This window comes from Thamnophis elegans, chromosome 2, assembly GCF_009769535.1.
Source record: "Thamnophis elegans isolate rThaEle1 chromosome 2, rThaEle1.pri, whole genome shotgun sequence".
Lineage (NCBI taxonomy): Eukaryota > Metazoa > Chordata > Lepidosauria > Squamata > Colubridae > Thamnophis > Thamnophis elegans.
In genome coordinates, this window is record NC_045542.1 from 36,861,244 (window position 1) to 36,883,377 (window position 22,134).

At 44.5% G+C, this 22,134-nt stretch overlaps 1 protein-coding gene across 1 annotated transcript in view; it reads left to right on the forward strand.

Moving 5' to 3' along the window:
* Positions 1 to 22,134, forward strand: part of ERBB3 (erb-b2 receptor tyrosine kinase 3) — a 111,690-nt gene that overhangs the window by 83,298 nt on the left and 6,258 nt on the right. The window contains exons 17-27 of the mRNA XM_032212288.1: positions 3,569 to 3,710; positions 5,338 to 5,457; positions 6,527 to 6,625; positions 8,409 to 8,594; positions 9,919 to 10,074; positions 11,000 to 11,075; positions 17,659 to 17,805; positions 18,173 to 18,270; positions 19,102 to 19,251; positions 20,634 to 20,705; positions 21,486 to 21,753. Of these exons, the coding sequence (XP_032068179.1) occupies positions 3,569 to 3,710; positions 5,338 to 5,457; positions 6,527 to 6,625; positions 8,409 to 8,594; positions 9,919 to 10,074; positions 11,000 to 11,075; positions 17,659 to 17,805; positions 18,173 to 18,270; positions 19,102 to 19,251; positions 20,634 to 20,705; positions 21,486 to 21,753 (1,514 nt within the window). The remainder of the gene's footprint in view (positions 1 to 3,568; positions 3,711 to 5,337; positions 5,458 to 6,526; positions 6,626 to 8,408; positions 8,595 to 9,918; positions 10,075 to 10,999; positions 11,076 to 17,658; positions 17,806 to 18,172; positions 18,271 to 19,101; positions 19,252 to 20,633; positions 20,706 to 21,485; positions 21,754 to 22,134) is intronic.

Genomic DNA, 22,134 nt, shown 5'->3' on the forward strand with positions numbered 1-22,134 from the left:
CTATCCTTGTAGCCAGAAAGTCTTAAGTTCCATCTTTAGCATCTCCAATCTTGCCATTTGATGGATGGACACCCCGCTACATAGGCTGTGATGATCCCTGATTTGAATAACTTCTTAAGTATAAATCACACCTTGCCTATAGACAAATGCTCTCTTTTTCTCTCTGTCTTCCTTGAAGACAATAGTGGCTGTCGTTTAAAATGATTGTAAGGTTGATAGAGGCAATAAATTGGATCCATATTTATTCATATTAGATCCCTAGGGTTGGAATTATCATAATCTAGATAAAGCGTTTTTCTAACTCTAGGGGGATGCAGTGGCTCTGTGGCTAAGATGCTGAGCTTGTCGATCAGAAAAGTCGGCAGTTCGGTGATTTGAATCTCTAATGCCGCGTAACGGAGTGAGCTCCCGTTACTTGTCCCAGCTTCTGCCAACCTAGCAGTTCGAAAGCACGTAAAAAATGCAAGTAGAAAAAGAGAGATCACCTTGGTGAGAAGGTAACAGTGTTCCGTGCACCTTTGGCGTTTAGTCATGCCGGTCACATGAACACAGCGACATCTTCGGCCAGTGATGGCTTTTCGGCTTTGAAACGGAGATGAGCACCGCCCCCTAGAGTTGGGAACGACTAACACATATGTGCGAGGGGAGCCTTTACCTTTACCTAGATAAAGCTACTGAGTTCATTCAGTTTACAAGGAACACTGGAAATAGATAATGCATTTTGTACTGTGATTAATACTTTTCTGCTCCCTTGCACATCTTTCTCCAACCGCTAGAAAATAACATCAGCAGTTCCTGGTTATGGTATATAATGCTTTATATTCTGCCCCAAAGCATACTGTATGAACAACTGGTTGAAGATAACAGATTACTATCATTTTTTAAGAGTTAAGCCCTCCTTCCGTTAAGATCTGGTTAAAAATAAATGCTTTTGCTTCCTTATTTTGACTCAAAAAAAAAAAAAATTAGCCAAAGGGCTCCTCTTTCAATTTCCTTTTTCCAAATTAAACTGTAATTGTGGCATGGATTCTCTCCAAGATTAACCCTTTTCCAAGGCAGTGGAGCTGGAAGGAGCCACTTGGGCACACCTGTGGAGGCTTCCATGGGCCAAGACAAGAAAACTGGCCAGGATCACAGCCTTTTCTCTCTGTTAGCTTCCCCACTCCCCAATGTTGTTGTTTTTATTGTCCTTCCATCTAAGGCAGACACTCCTGTTAAACAAAAAAACAGTTTCACAACCTGAGTTCTCAACTCCCTCGTACAGAAAGAATCTCAAGATTTCAAATAGGTGGTGGGAGGGGAGGATGAAGAAGAAAATCAAATGTATTGATTTGGGTATCACACATCCACCCCAGTACAAAATTTCTACCTCTCCTAGCATTGGCTTAAAAGGGTCCTTCTTAAGAGCCACAGTGGCACAGTGATTGGAGTGCAGTACTGCGGGCTACTTCTGCTGCCTAACTGCAATTTGGCAGTTCAAATCTCACCAGGCTCAAGGTTGACTCAGCCTTCCATCCTTCCAAAGTCAGTAAAATGACGACCCAAATTGTTGGGGGCAATAGGCTGACTCTGTACATTGTTTAGAGATGGCTGTGAAGCAGTATATAAGTCTAAGTGCCATTGCTATTCTTCTCATCCCATTCCCACTTTCTTCTGTTCCATTTTCAAACTTCTTTTTCCCACCAGTGCCCATGGTTTGCCTGGAGACCTTCATGGGTGGCATGGGCTGGCTACTGCGGGTTCTGGCCTGTTGCTGGAGGGCGAGGAGTATTACATTTTGATCTCCTTCCCACGCACCTGTTTTCTCCAGTAAGACAGGAAAGGAAGTTCCCACCTTTTTTTGTGGAAGCTCATTTTCCTTCCCTTTTTTTCTCCTGCTCTTGAAATAGAGCCAAGAATGCAGGGGAGAAACTCATTAGAATAATTGTGAAGAAGATTGCTGGAATTTGGGCTCTGTGTTGGCTTGGAGCCCAGTTAGGTAGCAGTAATGTGGCTGGTCTTGAAAAGCTAAGTAGGGTCAAATGGGGTTAATGCTTTGATTGAGGAACACTAGGAAATTAGGTTAGGCTGGGAAGTCAGAAGGGCCCTCCAGAAAAAAGGAATCCTGCTGTTTATTTATCAAATTTATATGCCACCCATCACATCATCAAGCCATAAACTCACCCTATGTTCTGACCTAGGCTTCCCAAGAGCATGAAGCAAACTTCTGGTCCCAACAAAATACCCTTTTATTAATTTACTGTGAATTCTGCTCATTCATATCCAGCAAAGTCTGTCAAGGGAGGATTTACAGTCACAGACCTTATCTGACATAGAGAGCTGCCAGGCCGATATCTGCAAAACTTGGCAAGGAGTCTCAGAGAGTCACAAACCAATTAAGCAAATGAATTGTCTCCTGCAAACTCCACTCCCCTTTTGCTCCTCCTGTTCGTCTGCCTTACTGATGTCTGACTCTGAAGGCAGCTGATAACGGCCTTGGCCCCCTCTCTGCCTCCGACGCAGAGCCCTCATCAGAGCTTTCCCCAGACTCCAGGACTGGCCCATGTTCCTTCCCAACCTCCTCACTGTCCGAATCTGCTGCCAGCTCCACTGGCCACTGGTGGGCCACAACACCTTAAGAGTTCATTTTCATTCAAAAGAGCTCTTGTTGTACTTGCTTGGAAAGGAAACTTGTAGAATTGGGCTCACGTGGCAAAACACAAAACAAGCAGCCAACCCGCCCCCCCCCCCCCCAAAAAAAAACCCTTGTTATGGATGAGATGCAGTTTCCATGATGAAAGGAGGACGTTTGAAGAGATTATAAAACAATTTGGCTCAAAGCTTTGAGGAGCAACAGATAGTAAAAGGGGTGCCGGAGATGGGGGCATTTAGGAGGAATTGCTGGCAAACGTTTGCTATCTGGGTTGCCTTCCACTCTCAAATTTGGAACCATCCTTGCTGCTCCATCCCTGTCTCTCAAAGGATTGTAGAACTATGGCAAGCTCTTTGATGCTTGGCAGCACTGGTGCCAGTCACCTTTCTTGATTGTCCATCTGCCAATTTTATTGCTCCTTGGCTGAAGCATCTCCAGCATCAGGCACTGGTGTACTGAAAAATAATTTATGAGCAACCTTCTCAAAGAACAATAAACATACTCACTGGGGGATTTATTTATATGAGCATTCTATTTTAGAACGTTCATCGTGTTCCACTTTCATTTTCTGTGATTATTTTTTTTTAAGATCTGAGAGGCTGAGTTTTTTCCCCTTAAATCTGTTTCAGATTAAACCCATTTGCTTATATTTGCCCATTTGTTCTGCCTCTATCCCTCCCTCAAGAAACACCTTACAAGTCTGCCACCCCACTACTGAAATTTAACTTCTATGCCCTTCTCATTTCACCAGCTGCAGTTTGAGAGCCAGAAACTTATTTCCCAATGAAGGCTAGGATGTTCAGGATGTTTCTGAAATCTTTCTCTCTCCACCCCCCGTCTCCCCCCCGCCTCACTTTCTTCCTTACTGTTTTTTGCATGATCGATTGTCTATAATTGTGATGCATGCACGGTCTTAACGTACAGTGTTTCTCTTAGGAAAGCTCCAACAATGATTGCTGTGGTGGTTGTGGGTTGCCTCTTCGCCTCCTGTTCATTTGTTTTGCTCACCTTCTTGTACTGCCGTGGCAAGAAGATCCGGAAGAAGAGAGCCATGCGCAGATACCTAGAGAGAGGAGAGGTAAGATGATACATCTGGGACATGTTGAGGATCACAAGCAGGGGTGGGCTTCAAACATTTTAGCAAGGGATTCTCTGCCCAGTTACTTGGTGGGTGGAGCCATGGTGGGCGGCGCCTAGTCAGACTCCTGGAGCACGGCGGGGGCGGGGGGGATTTTGACACTCTCTGGGCACCGGAGGCTTTCCTTGACCTTCCGGGAGGGCGAAAACAGCCTCCTCAGCCTCTGGAGGCCAGAAACAAACCTGTTTCCGGCCTTCTTGAACTTCCAGTAGGCCCGTTTTTCACCCTCTCCAAGCCTCCATGCGCGCCCTACACTTACCTGCATCCAAAACGGGGTGCATGGGGACTCCTAGGAGGGGCGGAGTGGGTGGAGTGTGGCCAGCCAGGAGTGGGATTTGGGAGTTTTCCGAACTGCACAGAATCCTAGCTGGAGGTTCTCCCGAACCCCTGCAAACCCCCAGCAGCCCACCCCCAACACAAGTAACCAATCAGATTTGATCATGTAGAAGGAAAGGGGGAATTTTCATTTATTATCCAAGATCTAATCCTGATTTCTTTATGTTGGGTGTGTCTGTGGGTGAGGGGGGGCAGTCTATTATAGCTGCACTTTTGCCTGGGAGTAAATCCAAATTAAACTCAAACAGGTTGCCTTTGGAGTATAGAACTGAACTTTGCCTGAAGTACAGCCAACTACCTTGAAATGGAAAATACCACACGAGAGAAAAATGAAGGGAATATTCCATTTAGGGCTGCCCTAATGTGCACTGATAATTGGAAAATATATTTTTAAAGGCTGGACTTCAGTTGTCCAGTTGAGCCTGCCATTTGACACAAATGGCAAATATTAACATTTGACACTGTTAATGCCTCCCTTCTTCTCCCCACCCTACAGACATCCCTGGGTCCATCAGTAGCTTTACTTGAGGGAGGCGGCAGCAATATTGTGCCTGTTTTTGAGGACTATGAAAAATGTCTGTTCCTAAGAGAAATATCCTTAGTAGAAATTTCACTAAAAATGCTGGCATAATGGGGAAGAATTTCACAGGTATTTGGCATCATCTTGGTACAACCATTTGTGAGAAGAGGAGGCTAGGCTTCTCATGTTGCCTGCTGCCACCCTAGTGCTGCGATTTTTGTAGATTGAAGTGAAGCTTATTTAAAAAATCTTGAATGTTTTGGTATATTTGAGAATTAGGGTGCTACTATCACAGGAATAAGCAGCCCTGTGCCCATGGGCGCAAATGTGTCTTATGTCCCTTGCTCTCCTGATTTTAAATATTTGTTTTAACAAAAATAAACGATTAGAAAAAGTTGTTGGTTGCACAGGAAAGAATTGGCTCTCTACATCATATTTATAACTCTCTGGCATATTTTTACCCAGCAAAGCTCTTGAAAATCTACAAAAATCCCATTAGGATGGCAGCAGGCATCTTAAGAAGTCTAGTTTTCTCTTGTCACAAATGGCTATTTTGTTATTGCATCCATTTTATAATTAGGCAAGTTTTCTAGTGGTAATCCTTTTATGCTCTTAGCCCCAAAAGTTGCCCACCCCTGTCTTTTCCAAGAAGAATACTGAGAAAACAAGGGGTTCCTGACTTGTTTTGGGTTTTTTTTTTCTCCCTGTAAGAGTTTGGAACCGCTGGATCCCAGGGAGAAAGCCAACAAGGTCCTGGCTCGAATCTTCAAGGAGACAGAATTAAAGAAACTGAAAGTTCTAGGATCAGGCGTGTTTGGAACCGTGCACAGAGTAAGTTGGAAACCTGGAAGGAAGAGCTTCTGCTTCTGTGGGGTTAAACATGCTCCAGGCTGCTTCAAGCCGCAATGTAGCCAGGGGCAGAGAATATTGTGAAGAAGAATTATCAGCTAGACAGTTATATCTAATACACCTGGGCAAGAATGAGATAAGTAAACCTGTTGAATGGGGTAAGATTGCACTGGATGGTTTTTAATTTTTTACAGCCTTGCTGATTCTCTATAGTAGTGTTTCTCAGCCCTGGCGACCTTAAGACATGTGAACTTCAGCTCCTCAAATTCCCCAGCCAGCCATGCACTAGGAGTTGAAGTCAACTTGTAGTTCATAGTTCTCCTCAACTATTTTTTAAAAGGCTAAGCTTACCCAACAACTTCAGTATCTCTTCATAGGACTTAGCCCCTGATCATCTCCACTGCTTCTCTATGAATCTCTTCCAATTTCTCTGCCATCTTCTTCAACTGCAGTGCCCAGTGCTGAACCTGCATTTGAGTTGTGGTTGGATCAAAGGAATGATTGGTTTCCATGATTTGGTTGAAATGTTTTTGTCTCTGCAGCTTAAAACTGCAGTTGCCTTGCTTAGCAGCTAAATCTCACTACTGTCCTACATTCAGTTTATGATCAACTACAGTTCACGAGTACTTATCAAGTCAAGCATCCTTCATTCTCTACATTTGCTTTCTGTTTCCTAAGTAACATTGCATTTGTCTCTCTTAAACAGAGAAGTGACTCAGTTCAATATGCTGTAGGGTATTATATAAAGAGCACCCTGACTTTCTGCTTTGGCTGAGATGGAGCTATTAAAAATTCTGATGATGGGCAAATCGGAGCCATCACTGCTCCATGGTTAAAAGTTTAGAGTAATGGGATTCTCTGTTTCTTGTTTTGTCTGAAAAGAGAAGCAGATAGGAAAAATTCCACCTAGAGTTTGCTGAATGTTAAACGGGATAAGATAGATAAGAACTTTGGAAGATCATGATTCCCAGGGATTCCTCAATATTTATTGTTTTAATGCATGGTTCTTCATTTTAAACAATTGGTCATTCTCAGTTTTCCTTCTTTCTAGGGGGTCTGGATTCCAGAAGGAGACTCTATTAAGATCCCTGTAAGCATCAAAGTTATCCAGGACCCGAGTGGTCGACAGTCCTTCCATGCTGTAACTGATGTAAGTGCCACTTAGGTCTCAGGAGGAGAAGGTGCGATTGGTCTCCATAAATTCCTTCTCGTGCACAGGCAGGCAGACAAGAAATTAATAAGATCATTGTCTATTGATAAATTTCTGGATAAAGTGCAGTAAATGTCAAAAGGCATCGGATTTCCTGTGTTTCAACTGCAAGGAAATCATCTTCAGTGCAGTTGATCTGGATATGAATTGCTTGCTTTTGATTGAGTATTTATTCAACTTTGCTGGTCACTTTTAATTGTGATGGAATTGCTGATCGCTGATATTGAATGTATAGTGAACTTCAACCCTGAGCTACTGATTTTTTTATTGGTACACCTCAGTGTTTCTGTAAAGACTTTGCATCTGTGATTATAGATTACGGCCCTCATAATCATTCGCTTTGTAGTCCTAATCAGAAACATTTAACATGGAAGAGGGGGAGGGGTGTCAAATATAAATTGTTGTTATTTATCCCCCCTTTTAAATATATAATTCAAAGTGGGTAAACTTATCTAATGATTCTGCTGCTTATTTTTTTCTACAACAACCCTATGAGATGAGTTGGGCTGAGAGAGTTGACTGGTCCAAATTCACCCAGTCTTTCTTGCCTAAAGTGGAACTAGAACTCCCAGTTTCCTGGTTTCTAGGTCACCACTTTGGCCAATCTACCAAACTGGCTCTCAATATCTCACCTTCTTTACATATCAGTCTTTTGGGAATAGAACCATGATTGTCCCTCCCTCCCTCCATTCCTGTGTTTGTGTGTGTAAAAACAAGGGGGAGTTTATGGCATTTCTATATAGCCATTGGTTTCACTCCCTCTCTCCCTCTAACTTTATTGTTACTTTTAGTTTATCTTGAGGATGTCTGTCCTCATTGTTATTGTAAATGCAAATCTCCTCTTGTAAATTTCCACTTGTAAGCCAGAGTTAAGTCTCCTTCCTCTTCCAGTTGTAACCAAATCAAGAGCTAGGAGAACTCTAATGACCTCTTGGGACTGAAAAGCAAGGGTGGGTTGAGGCCATTGCCCTCTTTTCCCTATAAGGCAGTGAAAGAAGTGTGTATGACCACAGGCAGGGCACATTCTATAACAACCTGGATTTCTGTAACAGCGCCGTCCAGATATGTTGGTTCTATGTATGCTGATTAGAAATTGGGAACTATAATCCTGACATGTTTGTAGGGGGTTAAGGAAAGTTATAGTAAATTACGTCATCTGTATGAAAATCAAAATGCACAGGTCATTTATATCTCATTTTTGGAAGAGAACTGCTACAGGGGTATACAGAAGTCCATTGTATTGACAACAGATTGGGGCATGATGGACAGGAGAGATCTTTGGCAAATGACATCCAAATTAACCTGTCCATGTGCATTAAAATAATAAAAAAAAACACTCGTAGATAAAACATTAGCATTGCAAGAAGGATCCTTCTGTGATGCTCTTTCATCATTGTTGCTTCATGATCCCCATCCCCTACCCCTATGGAAACTAGTTTAAAAACACAGGCTGGCAGTCTATTAGAAGCTTTTCTTGGCCACTGTTTGGAGGAGATGGCTAATCTCTTACATATGCATAGGCAGATTAAGGATATGGGGTTAGGTGGATGGGTGGATAGTGTAAAGTCTGAAGCAAGTTGTGACTAAGGAGTAGCAGTGTTGATTCCATATTCAATCCGCACTACACTACTTTTTTTTCTTTGAACTTTCCCAGTTCCTACCTTCACTGTCAGCTGCGATCAAAACTTTACCCTGATGCTACCTTTATTTTTCTTTTGTGCAGCACATGCTAGCTATAGGTAGCCTGGATCACGCATACATTGTCCGTCTCTTGGGCATCTGCATTGGTTCCCAACTGCAACTTGTCACCCAGCTTCTACCATTGGGCTCCCTGCTGGAGTACGTTCGCAAAAACAGGGACGCCATTGGCCCTCAGCTGATGCTCAACTGGTGTGTCCAGATTGCCAAGGTAGGTTTTGTACAGGAACAGCTGGAATCCTTTTCCGGGTCAGTTAGGATCTCCCATTGTTTGAGAAAAGAATGCCTTCCATTCTTCTTCCAGCATATTCTAATTCAGGAACTGAGGAATCTTCTCTACTGTAATATGAGATATATACCAGGGCCACCTGCAGGATAGATGAACTGCAAAACTTTAAGGACACTGGATATTTTGTAGAAGCATAATTACATTTTCACTGTCATAAGGGGAGTTGGAGAAACGTCCCTGAAATATTTTTTTAGTGTTCTGTTTAACTTTACCTTGCAGTTATGCGCCTGCACAAGGGTGTTGTTCTTGGTTGCTCTTTTGACTCATACAGGGCAGCCGCATGCCTAAACAGATCTAAGCTAACGTGAACTAAATGTACATCCTAAAATGTGGTTCAATTTTTAAAAATGATGTAATATATTTTCATAAGTTCCAAATGTTCAACCTCCTTCAATTTTGCTCTTCCCCAACACATTCTTGGATGGCCCCACAGATCAGAGGGCTTACCGATTTTGGGATCTGCAGTCCTTTCAAAACTCACAATCTCTTGAAGAGAGAGGGCATGAAATGAAATACTGGGTGTATATTAGGATGATCTGAGCCAGGGGTGGGTTTCTCGCCCCGTTCCAACCGGTTCGGCCGGCGGCATCCTCGTGCACGCACGCGGTGCACGCATGCGTACTAGCATCTGCGTGACGCTCCAGCTGCTCCTGGACGATCGCGCAGGCGCTGTATGCGTCCTGCGCATGTGTGGAAGCGCAGAACTCGTCAAAACCGGGTAAGGACCGCGGGCGGGCAGGCGTGCCCTTCGCAGTTCCCGGAAGTTACTTACTTCCGGGTTCAGCGACCAACCGGTTCGCAGGGACCGCCGCGAACCGGTTGAAACCCACCCCTGATTTGAGCTAACATGTAAGGGTGGGGCTAGCATAGAATATTATGACTTAGATGCTCAAACCATGATGAATCCAACTGTCTTGAGCTTTGGAATACAGTCATTCATAAGAAGACTGATTTTATTGCGCTTGGTGGAATTTGCGGGGGGGCCGGGACAGGACACCAGATAGAAATGCATAGGTGATACAAAGTTTAATACTCAGCTGAAACCAGAATTGTTCTTACTGGGACTTATAGATAACCAATTAGAAAAGACTTATTGAAGTGTGGTTTTGTATATGGTAACTGCTTCAAGACTACTATATGAATGAATATGGTAAAATAGTGAAATACCTATAGTAGAAGAATGGGTTGTAAAGATGATGGAATTCATGGACATGGCAAAGTTGATTATCTCCTTCTTAATATTCAGGGTATGTACTATCTGGAAGAACATTGCATGGTACATCGCAACCTGGCTGCCCGTAATGTTTTGGTTAAATCCCCTAGCCAAGTACAAGTGGCAGATTTTGGCATTGCTGATTTGCTTTACCCAGATGATAAGAAATACTTCTACAATGAAATTAAGGTTAGTACCTCTTTCAGGGAAAGAAAGGAAGAAAGAAAGGGTAGAGAGAGAGATACAGTAGATGGATGGATGGGTGGATGGATGGATGGATGGGAGAGAATGGATAGATGATAGACAGACAGACAGACAGACAGACAGACAGACAGACCGTGTTTCCCCCCAAATAAGACAGGGTCTTATTTTCATTTGACCCCGAAATAAGCACTTGGCCTTATTTTCGGGGAGGTCTTATTACTGTATTTTTGAGGTGCAGAAGGCGGCAAGCATGGTCACCTCATGGCTGCTGCTGTTCTGCAATATTTTCAAGGATGACTTATTTTCAGGGGAGGGCTTATTTTAGCACATGCGCTCAAAAGCCTGATTGGGCTTATTATCTGGGGAGGTTAGGGTACATACATACATTCAGTGGAGGGATGGATGGATGGATGGATGGATATCTGTGTGAGAGCACTTCTGCATGAGTGTTTTGTACCAATTTAGATACAGCTGTAGATATGCCTGATTTCACAATTAGACACTGGGAAGAAAAGTTCATTATTTGTACCTCTCCACTTGGTCATTGAAACTGGGGCAAAGCTATATTTATATTCCAAGTGGTGATTTTTGTTGCTCCACAAGCAGTCAAATGGTCAGGACACCAATGGGATGGTGCTCTTCTCATACTCTTGGTTGCTGGAAGAATCATGACTGAGTGCATGACATGTCAAGGTTTTATTACCAAGGAGTTATGAACTACAGCTTGACAAAAATACAATATATCCTTTAAGATTTAAAGGATCACTTTATTTCAAAAGTTCCAAGGGGAAGGGAATCACATTTGCAATTGCTCAACCCATGAAAAAACTTCTACCAGTATCTCCATGTATGCATATCTACAGGTAAATAAAATTCATTCTTAGAATTTTTCTTTCTTTATGTTTTTCAGACTCCAATAAAGTGGATGGCATTGGAGAGTATACACTTTGGAAAATATACACACCAAAGTGATGTGTGGAGTTATGGTATGTGTCTGATTGTTCCATCTATTAAGAATTTGACTATAGCTACTCAATCTTTGTTATTGTTATACGTTTCTAGAAATCAAGACATGTTTAGGGATCCTTGGTGCTCTGATGAAGTTACGTAGTTTGGTAATGAAATGTCTGCAAGAAAACAGTCAAGATCAAAAGGCACCAAGGACCCCTCATTTCATCCCTGAGCTACAAATATTCTACTTTTATACTTTTGTTTTACTTGATTATGCTTAGTTATAGCTTGGTTTGCTTTCTTGGACTTCATGTTCATCTCTAATGACAAAACAAGCATTTCAAGAGAGAGACAAATTCAGACGTTGAAATATATACATTTAAAGATTGAATTTAAAAATTTCAGTTGAAGATCTTTTCAAACTGAATCTTAAAATAAATGTGTTGAACTAAATTGAAGTGAATGCTATTGAATTGACTAGTTTAATCAAATGAGGTCAATCAGATGATTTTATTTACTTATTTTTATTTATTTATTATGAAATTTATTTGCCATTCATCTCATATCCAATTACTGGGCAGTTTCCAACGTAAAAACATTAGAAGACATTACAGGTAGTCCTCAACTTACAACAGTTCGAAGCTACAATGGCACTGAAAAAAAGTGACTTTTGACCATTTTTCACACTTACAACCACTGCAGTGTCCCTGTGGTCGTCTGATAGAAATTCAGATGCTTGGCAATTGATTCAAATTTATGACGGTTGCTGTGTCCCGGGGTCATGTGATCCCCTTTTGCGACCTTCTGACAAGCAAAGTCAATGGGGAGACCAGATTCACTTAACAATCATGTTATTAACTTAACAACCGCAGTGATTCACTTAACAACAGTGGCAAGACAGGTTGTAAACTAGGGCAAAATTCCCTTAACAAGTGTTTCGCTTAGCAAGAGAAGTTTTGAGCTCAATTATGGTCATAAGTCAAGAAGTACCTGTACAATGATCAATTACAAAAATGACACAGGTGATTAAATCATTAACACAAGATGGAAAAGAGAGAGCCAGACATATGGGTGTGGGGGATGGGAGGGGATTAAGTTTTTATTAGTCAACCATCTCCGGTATAAAGTTCCCCAATTGGGTCCCAAAGCCATCTGGCAGAGTCAGATCTTAAGGCTTTTACGAAAAGTCAGGAGGGTGGGAGTCAATTTCACCTCACGGGATCGAATGTTCCAGAGAGCAGGAGCCATGCAGTGGTGGGATTCAATTTTTTTTACTACTGGTTCTGTGGGCGTGGCTTGGTGGGCATGGCAGGGGAAGGATACTGCAAAATCTTCATTCCCTCCTGATCAGCTGGGACTCAGGAGGCAGAGAATAAATGGGGACGGGGCCAGTCAAAGGTGGTATTTACCGGTTCTCCAGAACTGGTCAGAACCTGCTGAATACCACCTCTGGAGCCATGGCAGAGAGAGCTCTTCTCTTGGATCCCACTAGCCAAAATTCTTTGGCTGACAGGATCTGCAGTGTGCCCCCTCTGCCAGCAAGGGTGGGGCAGGCCAGTCCCATCAGGTGAGACAGTTCCTCAAGTGGCCTGGATCCATGCCATGCAGGGCTTTATAGGTGATGAGTGACACCCTGAAATGCACCCAGAAGCAAACAGGCAAACCAGTAACACGGACCATTCTAGAGGCCTTAAGAACTGCCCATGCCACCACCGCAGTCTGTGCCAGCTCTTGTTTCTGAATGCTCTTCAGATGGTATGGTTTGAATTGACTCATGTTGTTGAATTATTTAAATCAGATCAAGGGTGATTCCCACAGGCCCTACTAGACCTGCCTTTGTTTTGCTTTAAGATACTTTGAGATCTTTGGTGAACTGATCCTCCAGTTAAAAACTCAGAGGTACTCTAAAGATTTTTATCAGTAACAATCAGCTTAAGAACTGTGAAGTGTTGTCCTCCTTATGCATGGGGAAAAGGGCCCTGTAGTCTGTAATTTTCCTCCTTCCAGATCAAAACATGCAGTAAATGAGAAGAAAGCAGGAACAATCTACCCACACTCTTTGGTCCCCCTGACAACATTTCTCTGGCTTTTTAGGAATTTTTGTGTTAGGTTATTAAGAGTTGCTGCTTGTTGAATAGTGGTTCTCCACTCATGGACAATACAGCTAATCCTCAACTTATGACCAGAATTGAGCCCAACATTTCTATTGCTAAAATTTGTTAAGTGACTTTTGCCCCATTTTACGACCTTTCTTGCCACAGGTTTAGGTTTAGGTTTAGGTTTATTGGGATTTATATGCCGCCCTTTTCCCTGAGGGGACTCAGGGCGGCTTACAACCACAGGGGAGGGGGGTGCAAGGTCAGAAACAAAACAATATGTGCACAAAGAAAAAATAATAAAACACAACTTTCATTCAGCAATCAAACACTCGGGCGGGTAATTGGAAACCTATCCCCAGGCCTGCTGGGAGAGCCAGATCTTGAGGGCTGCGCGGAAGGTCTGGATAGTGGTGAGGGTACGGATCTCCATGGGGAGCTCGTTCCACAGGGTCGGGGCAGCAACAGAAAAGGCTCTCCTCCGTGTGGTCGCCAGTCGACATTGACTGGCAGATGGGATTCGGAGGAGGCCCAGTCTGTGCGATCTAATTGGTCGATTTAGGGAGGTAATCGGCAGAAGGCGGTCTCTCAAGTACCCAGATCCACTACCATGGAGTGCTTTAAAGATGGTCATCAGTATCCTGAAGCGCACCCGGAGACCAAAAGGTAGCCAGTGCAGCTCGCGGAGGACAGGTGTAACGTGGGCGAACTGCGGTGCGCCCACTATCACTCGCGCGGCTGCATTTTGGACTAGCTGTAGTCGCCGGATGCACCTCAAGGGCAACCCCATGTAGAGCCCATTGCAGTATTCCAGTCTAGAGATCACAAGGGCTCGAGTGGCTGTTGTGAGAGCCCCCCGGTCTAGGTAGGGCCGCAACTGGCGGACCAGGCGAACCTGGGCAAATGCCCCCCTGGTCACAGCCGACAGCTGGTGATCAAAAGTCAGCTGTGGATCCAGGAGGACTCCTAAGTTGCGGACCCTATCTGAGGGGTATAAAATTTGACCCCCCAGCCTAAGCGTTGGTGTATTAGCCAAATTATTGGGGGGGAAGCACAACAGCCACTCGGTCTTATCCGGGTTGAGTACCAGTTTGTTAGCACTCATCCAGTTCTTAACGGCCTCCAAACCCTGGTTCATCACGTCCACCGCTTCATTGAGTTGGCACGGGGCGGACAGATACAATTGCGTATCGTCCGCATATTGATGGTATTTTATCCCGTGCCTCCGAATGATCTCGCCCAGCGGTTTCATGTATATGTTAAATAGTAGGGGGGATAGGACCGAACCCTGAGGTACCCCACATGTTAGGGGCCTCAGGGACGATCTCTGCCCCCCGACCAACACCGACTGCGACCTGTCCGAGAGGTAGGAGGAGAACCACCGCAGAACAGTGCCTCCCACTCCCACCTCCCGCAGTCGTCGCAGAAGGATACCATGGTCGATGGTATCGAAAGCCGCTGAGAGGTCAAGGAGAACCAGGATGGACGCATAGCCTCCATCTCTGGCCCTCCAGAGATCATCGGTCAATGCGACCAAAGCGGTTTCTGTGCTGTAACCAGGTCTGAAGCCGGACTGGAAGGGGTCAAGATAGCTAGCTTCCTCCAAGGCCCGTTGAAGCTGAAAGGCCACCACCTTCTCGACAACCTTCCCGATAAAGGGAAGGTTGGAGACAGGATGAAAGTTGTTTAAGATGGCTGGATCTAACGATGGTTTCTTCAGGAGGGGTCTCACCACCGCCGTTTTAAGTACGGCGGGGAAGTGCCCCTCCCGAAGGGAGGCGGTGACAACCGCCTGGATCCAGCCATGTGTCACCTCCCTGCTGTTAGCCACCAGCCAGGAGGGACACGGGTCCAAAATACAAGTGGAGGCACTTACAGCTCGAATGGCCTTGTCCACATCCCCAGAGGCAACTTCCTGGAACTCAACCCAGAGCTGATGTGACAAATGATCCTCCTGTGACTCAGCTGGACCTACTGCGGTGGAGTCCAAGTCCGATCGAAACCGAGCTACTTTGTCCGCCAAGAATTGAGCATAATCCTCAGCCCTACCCTGCAAGGGGTCTCCCGCATCCCTCCTATTGAGGAGGGAGCGGGTTATCCTAAACAGGGCGGCTGGGCGCGACTCGGCGGACGCAACCAAGGCAGAAATATATGATCTTTTTGCGGTTCTTAATGCTCGGACATAGTCCTTGGTGCAGGTAGTCAAGAGTGCTCGGTTCGCCTCGGACCTATCGGACCTCCACTGGTGCTCTAGGCATCTCCTCCGGCGTTTCTTCTCCCGGAGTTCCTCGGTGAACCAGGGAGCTCTCCGGGATCCACTGACCCGGAGGGGCCGTAGTGGCGCAACTTACAGTTGGTAAGTGAATCATTGCAGTTGTTAAGTTAGTACATGGTTGTTAAGGAAATCTGCTTGTCAGAAGGTCGCAGAAGGGGATCACATCAGGGGTGGGATTCAGTCAGTTCGGACCGGTTCAGGTGAACCGGTAGCTGCGACGATGAGGTTGCCCTGCCCGCCAGCCGTTGCGCTTTACTTACCTATATCCTCTCAGCTGATTAGCATGGCAGAGCGGATTGCTGCGCCTCAGCTGTGTTACTCCCCAAGAAGTAATGTAGAAGGTAAGTCCCAAGAAGTAATGTAGAAGGTAACTGTGCATGTGCGCAAAGCACGCAATCACCGACCCAGTTGTTAAACCGGCAGGATCCCACCACTAGATCACATGACACCAGAACACTGCAGTCGTCATAAATATGAGTCAGATGCCAAGCATCTGAATTTGGATCACGTGGCCATGTGGATGCTGCAATGGTTGTAAGTGTGAAAAACAGTCATGTCCCTTTTTTCAGTGCTGTTGTAACTTTGCACAGTCACTAAATGAACTATTGTAAGTGGAGAACTGCCTGTAATGCTCCTGAGGTTGTGGAAGTCTTCTGGCTTAGAAAGAGGAGACTGTCTACAGTGTTGGATGCCAGGAGACATTCTCTTTTAATGTTCTAAAGTTTAAAAAGACTTTCTAACTAGGGGTTCCATGGATAGATTTTAGGAGATGTCTGAACTTGGATGGAAAAAATTAGAACTCTATTTATACATATACTAGCTGTTAATACTTATTTATCCCAAACCTGTATTAAACATTCACAAATGTCTGGACCAAACGTAATTTCTAATGTTCGATTTTCCCTCTTAAAGAGGTAGTCCCCTTGTGGAGTACTGTGAATCCGTTACCATGGCAACTCCATTGTGCTGTGCAGTAGAAGCCATTTTAAGGCAGTACAGTAGAAGCCATTTCAAGGCAGTACAGTAGAAGTCATTTTAAGGCACAACATGCTGTATCTTAACAGAACACACACACCCTGAGGCGTGTAAGGGATGTCTTACCCCACAGTATTTGTTTCCAGAGAGTAAGTCATCTATGCACCAAGTTTGGTTGAAAATTGCTCTAGGCATTCCAGAGTTATGCTGGAAAACACACACACACACACCTTTTTAATTGGAATTGGAATTGGAAATTGGAATTGGAAAAGTTTATTTATAGGCCGCCCTTTTCCCTGGGGGGACTCAGGGCGGCTTACAACTCATAGGGAAAGGGGATACAAACAATGACACATAAGCACAATACATAATTAAAAGAACACAACATTCATACCATTCGGGTGGGGATAGATTACAATCTTAGCCCCAGGCCTGACGGGATAGCCAGATTTTAAGGGCTGTGCGGAAAGTCTGGAGGGTGGTGAGGGTACGAATCTCCACGGGGAGATCGTTCCAAAGGGTCGGAGCTACTACTGAGAAGGCTCTCCTCCGCGTGGTCGCCAGTCGACACTGACTGGCAGATGGAATCCGGAGGAGGCCTAATCTATGTGATCTAATTGGTCGCGAGGAGGTAATTGGCAGGAGGCGGTCTCTCAAGTATCCAGATCCACTACCATGAAGGGCTTTATGGGTGGCAAGTAGCACCTTGAAGCGCACCCAGAGTTCAACAGGTAGCCAGCGCAGCTCGCGGAGGATAGGTGTTATGTGGGTAAACCGAGGTGCACCCACAATCGCTCGCGCGGCCGCATTCTGGACTAGCTGAAGTCGCCGGATGCTCTTCAAGGGCAGCCCCATGTAGAGCACGTTGCAGTATTCCAGCCTAGAGGTCACAAGGGCACGAGTGACTGTTGTGAGGGCCTCCCGGTTCAGGTAGGGTCGCAACTGGCGCACCAGGCGAACCTGGGCAAATGCCCCCCTGGTCACAGCTGACAAATGGTGGTCAAAGGTCAGCTGTGGGTCCAGGAGGACTCCCAAGTTGCGAACCCTGTCTGAGGGGTGTAATGTTTGACCCCTCAGCCTGAGAGATGGAACACTTGCCAAATTAGTGGGAGGGAAACACAACAGCCACTCGGTCTTATCCGGGTTGAGCACAAGCTTGTTAGCCCTCATCCAGTCCCTATATATATTAACATATATAGATTACAGGTAGCTGTTCAGCTAACCATGCAACATCTAATTTGACCTATTCACTCACATTTTTCATCCTAACAGGAGTGACATTGTGGGAGATGATGACTTTTGGAGGAGAACCTTATGCTGGAATCCACCTTTCAGAAGTTCCTGACCTACTGGAAAAGGGAGAACGCCTCTCACAACCCCAGATCTGTACCATTGATGTCTACATGGTGATGGTAAAATGTATGTATACTTGTTTATAATCCTGCTTCACTAACACCTTCTAAAACAGGGGTGTCAAACTAGCGGCCCGCAGGCCAGATGCGTCATGTGCAGGCCACACCCACCCTGGCTCCGCAAAGGCAAAAAAATTGTGATAGGTCATGATACGTCATGAGACGCAATCAAGTGACCTGGATGACTGAGAATCTCCATAGACATATGGCCCTTTTATGACCTGTGGACTTCAACTCAGAATTCTTGAGCCAGCATTGAAGTCCACAAGTCATAAAGGGGCCATAGTTCCCCCACCTCTGTCCTAAACTCTAGGAGATGTGGTATTTGGTGCTTATTTGAAAGATTTTTTTTTTAACCTTTTCTAATTTTACAGGCTGGATGATTGATGAGAACATTCGTCCCACCTTCAAAGAGCTAGCCAATGAGTTCACACGAATGGCCCGTGACCCTCCTCGCTATCTGGTGATTAAGGTCAGTTGTTGTTGACTCCCTTTCCCACCTGAAGTTACACATTAAACCAATGGGGACCTTAAAAGCGTTAAATACTCAACGGTTTGGTTAAGCATGTGTTCATTACATCCATGAGATGTCCTCATGCTTTCTTTCTGCCGTCCTAGTTGGTCAGTAGTTACATCCTGTTTATTAGACAGGTTATGTTTTTCTTTTCCAAGATAGACAAATAGAAAGATAGTTTGTGTGAGACGTAGGCAGGAGGCTGGGTGTGGCATGCCAGTGCCTATAAAAAAATAAAACTTTTTTCTTAATGGAAATACGTTCTTGCATAATAAAATATTTCCTATGTCACAGCTGAAGCAGTTACCTAACCAGAAAATGGTTATGCCCCATTAAACAGAATAGTCTTATAAGTTCTCATCTCATTGCTGAGTTCTTTCGCATGGCATGAGAGGCCTTTTAAGATCCCAAAGCTCACTATGGAACCTGCTTGAAATACAGGTGTAATTCCATAGCATGTTGCTTGATGTACTGTAGTAAGAGAAATATGTCTGCCAGAATAATTTTGATCACAGTTCATCCCTATGCAGTTTGGATCTTCTTCTCTCTCAACATGCCTGGATGTTATAAAAGCCAAGACCTGAAGGGAGCGTGGAATGGACTTCCAGGATAACTGGAGGCCTCTTCCTTCCCTTCCTTCATTTCTACACAGAGCTTCTTATCCTGAGATGAAATGTTCTGCTCTCATGATGTTTCCCTCAGTGATATTTAATGACAATGCGCAGCAGCTGTATGAAGAGGTTACCATTTGAAATAAGGTTAAAAGGCAATGCTTGGCCTTCTCCACAGAGAGAAAGCGAGACGCTATCTCCAGTAGAGCCACCGTCACTCAGCGAAAAGGAGTTAGATGAGATGGAGACACTGGAGATGGAATCAGAGTTGGAAGAGGAGGAACTTCACAATCTTTTCGCCTCTCGGCAATGGATGGACTCCACACGGGTAAGAAGGTTCCCCCTTACCATAGTCTGTGTGACCCTGCTCCTCATGGCCATTTTAGAACAGAATCGGAAAGTTGGGGCTGAAGCTGTAGAATGATTACTTAGATTTACACTTAGACCATCACAAATATATATCCGTACTTTTTGGGACAAGTGAGATTTCTGATGTTGGGCGATTAATTAGAGCAGTGTTTCTCAACCTTGGCAACTTGAAGATGTCCGGACTTCAACTCCCAGAATTCCCCAGCCAGCATTTGCTGGCTGGGGAATTCTGGGAGTTGAAGTCCAGACATCTTCAAGTTGCCAAGGTTGAGAAACACTGAATTAGAGGACCAGGCTAGAAAACTATGTTTTACTTGGGGAGAACACTGGATTTTCAGTTGCACTGAGAGAAGCAAGCTTCTGCTGCTCTAACTCTAACCGGTCTGCAGCATGCCAGAAACCAGTCTGCTTAAACAAGCAAAGCCCGATCCGCAGGATGCAGGCATCATGTGAAAACCACACCCCCTCCAGTCTGAGGAAAAACCTCTCTCTATGGAACCGGTCCCTGGTGCCCAAAAGGTTGGGGGCTGCTGCTCTGGCTGATTGGCTTTGTTTTCAAGTACAATTTTATTAGAGCCACGGTGGTGCAGTGGTTAGAATGCAGTATTGCAGGGTAATTATGCCGACTGCCAGGAGTTCGATCCTCATCAGCTCAAGGTTGACTCAAGGTTGACTCCTCAGCCTTCCATTTTTCTGAAGTCAGTAAAATGAGGACCCGGATTGCTGGGTTTGTAAACCGCTTAGAGAGGGCTGTAAAGCACTATGAAGCGGGATACAAGTCTAAGTGCTATTGCTATTACCTTTATTTCTCCCACTTAGAAAACAGACGAATGTAAGATAGCCTAATACACAGCAAAATAGTCAGGAGGCAACCTAAGGCTAGGCAGGGACTGATCCTATCAGGTCTTCAATGGGGAACTGGAGCTCTCTGGAAACTGCCAGAGAGTCAACCTGGATCCTCAACAGAGTGGAAACCTGGAGATCGGTGCAGCTGGAGGAGCTGCTAACAGGTTCCCTTTGCTGCTGAGGTTTGAGAGTGGGCTTCCAGTCATTGCAATCCCAGAGAATGGAACATGCAGTATCCCTCATCCTCTGCACCTCCTACAGCCTCTGCCAACTAGAATTTGGTAGCCGGATTCCTCAGGGGAGAATGTACAGATGTAGGATTAAGATGCATCTGTAAACAAAGGTTAACATGTTAATTCTTGTCTCATTATATATTATAATTGAAAACTTTTGTTGAAAGCAGAAGAAAACAATTCTCTGCATATATTAAGGGAAAAAACCCAATTGATATCCAACACTGAGTGTTTTCTTTTTTTAAAAAAATATTTACTCCAGCCTCCAAATCTTCTGAATTCCTCTGCTGGATACATCCCCATGAATCAAAGCAGCCTCAGTGGAAGTCGGCAGGTACGGATTTCTTCTAAGTTTGTACGGAGAAAAAAAGCTGGAGTATAATAAGCCACTATAGTCCATTGCTAGTATTGGGGGGAGGCGGAGGAGGCAGTGAATTAGGAGAGTGTTGTTGGTGGGTGGCGGGAAAGGGAAAGCCTTAATGCACTTCAGAAAATTTATCTTAGCTTTTCCTAATGTATCTCCAAGTGAGTCGCACTATTATTTCCAGACAGTGCAAGTATTGGGTTAGGCTAAGAAGGAAATATGGGAGCTATGCTCCAAAATATTTGGATTGTGCCACATTGGAGAATGCTACTATAGAAGGTCTGGTGTCTACTATTAAAGAAGCTCAGGTAGAGACCTTCCAGATAAAGGCTATCACACCCTTCCCCTTGACCATTCCTCATAATTTGTGACGTCTGTATGTCACTAGCCATGTATTTGTACATGTTTGGCCCTTGATAAATTTCCTGATTTTTAGTTTTTGAGCTTCTGATGGACTACCATTGACAACCAAAGGCCTCGGCCTTCTTGAGTGGTTTCAAATTGGGTAGGTCTGCTGTAGAGCACGACTGAATGACTCTGTATATTTAAAACTTCGGAAACCGTGTTGTCCAGCCTATGTGTGGAATTCAACTCCCAGAATTCTCATCCGTGACCAAGCGGGCTGTAGAAGTTTGGAAATAATCTTTTGTAGGGTATCATTACCACTTCTAGTAATCAGAGAAAATTGGAGTTTTCCAGGCTTCAGTAAATATTTATCATTACCTGATTTTTTATCTCTTTTGGATCCAGGGTATGGGACTGGGCTCCCGGCAGACTTTGCGCATAAGGCAGGAGTCGATGGGCCGTACTATATCAGAGTCCTCTGAAGGACGAGGCACAACCTCAGATTACGACCTCACAGAGGATCTGTCACTGTCCGGAAGTTTATGCCGCAGCCTGCAATCCCGGGGAGACAGTGCTTACCTCTCTCAGCGGGAAAGTCTCATGCTGCCCGTTGGCAATGCTGACGGAGAGGAGGATGCCAATGGCTATGTTATGCCGGATCGAAATGGCAGAGGTAAGAGCAGCATAGAAATGGTTGTGCAGGGAAATGAGATGCGGTTCATGCCCTCCTCTATAAATAGAACAGAATTCTTTATTGGCCAAGTGTGGTTGGACACACAAGGAATTTGTCTTTGGTGCATATACTCTCAGTGTACATAAAGAAAAATAAAATAGAATATATTCATCAAGAATCATAAGATACAACACTTAGTCATAGTTATAGGTTACTAATAAGCAATCATACTAGGAAACAAAACAATATAAAATTTAAAGATACAAGCAACATGGTTATAGTCATAATTGGGAAGAGACAGGTAGTAGGAAGGAAAAGAATAATAATAGTAATACAGTCTTAGTAGGTAATATGACAGTGTTGTAGGAATTAGTTGTTTAG